This window comes from Rhododendron vialii, chromosome 6a (genome assembly GCF_030253575.1).
Source record: "Rhododendron vialii isolate Sample 1 chromosome 6a, ASM3025357v1".
Lineage (NCBI taxonomy): Eukaryota > Viridiplantae > Streptophyta > Magnoliopsida > Ericales > Ericaceae > Rhododendron > Rhododendron vialii.
The window spans coordinates 26184801-26189654 of record NC_080562.1 but is presented as its reverse complement, the minus strand read 5'-3'; the positions used below and the strand labels follow the sequence as shown (position 1 = coordinate 26189654).

Sequence of the window (4854 nt, the reverse complement as noted above, 5' to 3'; positions counted from 1 at the left end):
AAAAGCTATTCTGTCATACTCTTAGTTCCATTTTATCTTTGACTTTCATGGTTCTTTCGAGATCTACTCAAAAAAGTCCAAGCGATTTCACACAAGCTTCTTTATCCTGCATCACCAATTCAAGGCCTGTCTAGTGATAACCAATTGTCAAACTACATATGACATACAATTAGCAAAGAACTGGATGTTACGTCTTTTTACAAAACAAGTGCCGACCATTCTTTTTACATCTCAGACCATGACTAATATGGAGTGCAGATACCATGACTAATACCTACCCCTTGTGCAGTCCTGGACCAAGAGATATCTCACACGACATAACACGGAGTGCAGATACCAATATATGATGCACATTTAGAAACAGGGAAATAAGTAGCAAAAACCTTTGTATATATGACCATTATGTTTCCCCTGCTGCCAAACATACAAAAGTACGATCAGCAACTTCAGTTGTTCTATAACAACTACAGAGGACAAAACATCGGAAACTTTTGCCAGGGTTCTCATACTTCTCATCAAACCATGGAAGCCAAATAAACACCCCTAGGATAAATGCTAAGTGTACATTAATAAGTAACGTGGACATGCATCGACCCATGTCCTCCCAGTAACATATAGGTGTTGGGGGTTAAACTTTATCTTCCAATATCACATTAGGTACTGAAATGGCAGCAAAAGGTAGAGATGCAAATAATGAAAAAAAACTAGACTGGTCTTTATGTCAACCCAGTCTAAATCAAATTGCCACAAAACTAAGCCCTATGTAGCACGGACACGGGACACAAGATTTCTAAAAATAAATGATGGCACGGAGACGGCAGAAGGGATCGCCTAGATAGCGTATGAGCTTGAGCTTGAGACTGAGCGCTTTCGAGAACGGAGTTTGTTGTCTGGTAACTGAGCTAGCAGGGACGAAAACACAGAGATCTTGATTTGGAAAAGATATATGGAGCTTGCAACTTGAGTTTACAACTGTTGATCCTAGAACGACTAGAATATGTATATACGAGCCAGTAGAAACGGAGTTATATTTGAAAGCCTGAATATATATAGAGTACCATATATACCTAGCTCATATTACACTTTCCGGAAAAAATATTTGCTATAGACCATATTTATCCCCCTCAAGATCACATATTTAACCCCTACGAGTCTCTCCTGTGTCCCCATCGTGTCCCAATGAGATAATTTAATTACATTTAATGGCACGTTTTTTTCGGTGTCCCCGGCATGTCGGCACTAATGCGGCAACCTCTAAGAGTATTGGTGCTTCATAGACTAAGCCTCATGGAACCTTGTTCCTAACCTGTTATTTTATTGGACAACAAATCATTCTTTTTTTCCTGGAGCCAAATAGTAACATCGAAAATGTTTCTCCAGATTTTTTGAAAAATGGCCATCATAATAACCTAGTCTCAGTTACTTAATAGTTAATAATAACCACAACTAAGAATTGTCCTATAAGTAGACAGGTTCTTCAGAATGGAGATAATAATTTGGTAAAAGAGTCTCCCATATTAGTTTAACAAGCCATAACGAAGACAACTCTTCAGAATAGAATTAACTTGATGTGTTACCATTAGGATATGAAATTATGATCTCTCTTTCGATGCTTTTCTTTGGAAACTAGATATCCTGAAGCTATCCATACGCCATTTTTTCCCGTCAAATGTCTTTGACTTTGAAAAAAAGAGAGGTCATTTTGCCTCTACATTTCTACCTCCAAACAAGCTACTCGCAATAGAGCCAAGGCCTTAGCAGGGCATAGGATGCATAGAAGACAAAATTTACGCAGCCAGAATGACATTAAGAATGAAATTTACATAGACGGAATGACATAATACTAATACAAATTATCGATATCTTCAGTGTAAAAGGCTAAAAGCAACAAAACGTGACCCATTATGAACAACGGCGAAAGATATCATTGACAAATATGAGCATCAAATGCGATTACGATTCCAAATTATCATGAAGGTAAGATACATAAGTTAACCCCGTGAAGAGAGAGTTACCAATGTCTATGTCCCATACAATCACCTTGATTACACTCAGCAGAGTGCAAAAATACCTTCTCAAAAACCTTAAGCAAACTAGTAGCAAGATTAGAGCATAAAGTTTTTTCTTGTTTTCTTTTTTTCTATTTCCTTTTACTTCACTAGATAAAGAACTAGAGGATGAAGAGGTACATCGTGCTGCTTCTTTCCTTGCAACCCTTCTCAACCTTTCTTTGCAGCCTCAAATTGACTGTGTCGTCCCACCACAACCCTAACAAACAGCAATTCCTAACATTAGAATCACAATATCAATTAAGACTACAAATTAAACAAGTCCTAAACTTATAAAATCGATCAATATCAAGCTCGGAACATAGATATGGCTACAACATTCATTTGCAGCCTCGTGTAAATACAAAGCATTAACAATGGGGAATGACATTGACAAGAGTAGCATATGCACAGAATTAAGGCTAATTGGGAAGTGCGTAATGCCTGGTTCCTGCTGCTTGTATATTTTGTATTTCTTCTTCACCACACCCAACTTCAACCTCCTTTTCTTCTTCACAGGCAACTTCATCTTCCTTTGTTTGCTCCGAACTTCCAAGTAAAACGAGGCTTTCCACATAAGCATCTGTATGGAGTGAGAACTTATACCAATTGCTTGTATTGCAGCGAATTCCAAGCACCTTTCCTAGTACATCTACAGGACTAAAAGATATGAGATCCCCTCGGGCATCAATCAGGAGTGTTCCTTCCTTTTGGAAACCAATTAACCTGTCAATTCCTTCACCAATACCCACATCAAGAAGTTTAGTCCAAGAGCTTGCCACGCCATACTCTTTCATCACCGATATGCACCAATTTTTCCGTAACTATACCCCTTTTCCTGTACCATAGAAAGTGATCCTTGAATAACAGCAGGCCTAAGAAACCAAGGCTCAAATGGTATCTCATCTGCTAGTGACATACTGTGAAACAACTCATCACCAATATGGAACGACACAATCATCATGCATTGCCTTTCTATATCCGCTCCAATCCAATGAGCAGCCCCATTCAAATAGGCTTGAATTGCCCTTCCCCTAAACACATAAGGAAGACCCAAATGGCTAATGTTCTGCCAAGTGCCATGCTCAGTGAGTACAAATCAATCTCTAGATGAACCTTCGAGCAGAAATTATAAAGACGGACAATCCTAACCACCTTATAGTCATTGGACTTGGCATCAAAGCCGAAGCCAATCGCATGATCGAATGATCCATGTGAAGAGAAGGTAACCCTAGGCTTCAGCAGAGTTACCCACTTCTGAATCGAGGGATTCCAAAGAATTGTGTTGTCCACATAAGAATGTTGATCGTCCGTGAGTTACAGAACCCCGTTACAGCTTCTGACTATCCGATAGAACTCACTATAAGCCTTCTTGAAAGGGAAATGGAGCTTGGCATACTCATCGAATGCTTCGTAATCATAGTGAAGGGACTAAGGGAGTAGAGCTCTTTCCCGCCTTCATCAGAGCAGGTTCGCACAATCAAGAGGTGGTGGGCTTTGTTATAGGTTTGAGTAGGCTGTCGATTGAGGTGGAAATGGATGAAACTAGGGTTTACGATAAGGGAATGCCATGATTTGCAGACAGATGTGCATTGCAAAAGGGTTTTTATGGCTAGTCTAGTGAAAAATGTTGACTAACACATCTTCGGGAAGATAGTCTGCCATTTTTTTTTTTTTACTGAAATCTTGTGATTTGGGGATTTTAGGGAGTGGAGAGATATTGAGTGAACTAAAACAACATTGTCTTGAAACTCAGAGATGAAGGAAAACCCTGCTCTGCTAGTACTACTACTATTAACTTTCAGCCTTTAAAACCCTTTTTGTGGAGCTTGAGAGTCTTCTTCACTATCCAAATAAATGAGGATCAAACAGTGAATAGAAAACACGGTGCACAAACATATATATATATATATATATATATATATATATATATATAGAGAGAGAGAGAGAGAGAGAGAGAGAGAGAGAGAGAGAGAGAGAGACACATTAAAGAAAAGGGAACAACGTAATACTTGAGCCTACCTGAGATAACGAGAAAGAGAAGAAAGCATATCCCGGAGCTCATCTCCATAGCCGCCATTTACCCAACGCTTCTCTCAAGGCTATCCAATGCCTCAATGAAAAGGGGAAGAATTCGATTAAACAAAGAAAGATAAAGGAAAAGGGAAAGATATTTTGGAAGCTTGTTCTGCTCTAGGGGAGAACTTTTAAGGAAATATTAAAAAAAAAAACTAAACCCTGACTGCAATATCCTCTGTAAACACCCAAAACTTGATCAAATGTTAATCACACATTTAAACTTGTCAAGAATTCTCGATTCAGCCCTTTTCATTTTTTTTTTAAACCCTAGAAAATAGATCTTTATTCTATGTGGGGGGAAATGAGAGTGGGGAGTCAGATTTGAACCCGGATCAAATGAAATGCCCATTTCTTATCTTAACCAACTAACTTTATACTCAATGTCTTATAGGCTTCCAAACTTTAATAAATTTCAATTTTACTCCTATAGTATCCTTCCGTTAATCAATTAACCACCACTCCGTCCATTTCTGTTAAATTAAAACGGTGGAACAAAATGTTAAGGGTTTCTAGGTGCTAGAACATGGAATTGAAGATATGCACAATAGTCTTAGATGTTCAATGTTTTGCGAGCAATACTAAAAAGAAAGATATGCACTTCTTCAAATCCTTAGGCATGTGACCTTATAGTCTCATCCCAAACAAAATATATACGGCAGGTTACTTACTAATCCTTAGTATGTTCAATTAAAAGGTGTGTCACCAATCTCACTAATGTTATATCACT

The 4854-nt window shown here is 38.3% G+C and overlaps 1 protein-coding gene across 3 annotated transcripts; it reads right to left on the bottom strand.

Annotated features, from left to right (window-relative positions):
• Window positions 1–1902: 1902 nt before the first annotated feature.
• LOC131329965 (uncharacterized) lies at window positions 1903–4452 on the bottom strand. 3 transcript variants are annotated; one of them, XM_058363414.1, is made up of 3 exons: window positions 4071–4248; window positions 2493–3893; window positions 1903–2268 (listed from the first exon to the last, which is right to left on the bottom strand). In XM_058363414.1, the coding sequence occupies exons 2-3, from the start codon at window positions 2843–2845 to the stop codon at window positions 2220–2222; spliced, it is 402 nt and encodes a 133-aa protein (XP_058219397.1). In that variant the 5' UTR covers window positions 2846–3893; window positions 4071–4248; the 3' UTR covers window positions 1903–2219. The 3 variants fall into 3 exon arrangements, 2 of the variants coding, with proteins under 2 accessions (XP_058219397.1, XP_058219398.1); XM_058363415.1 differs by having other exon boundaries at window positions 2493–3888; XR_009200898.1 differs by lacking the exon at window positions 2493–3893 and having other exon boundaries at window positions 4071–4452.
• Between the last annotated feature and the right edge of the window lie 402 nt (window positions 4453–4854).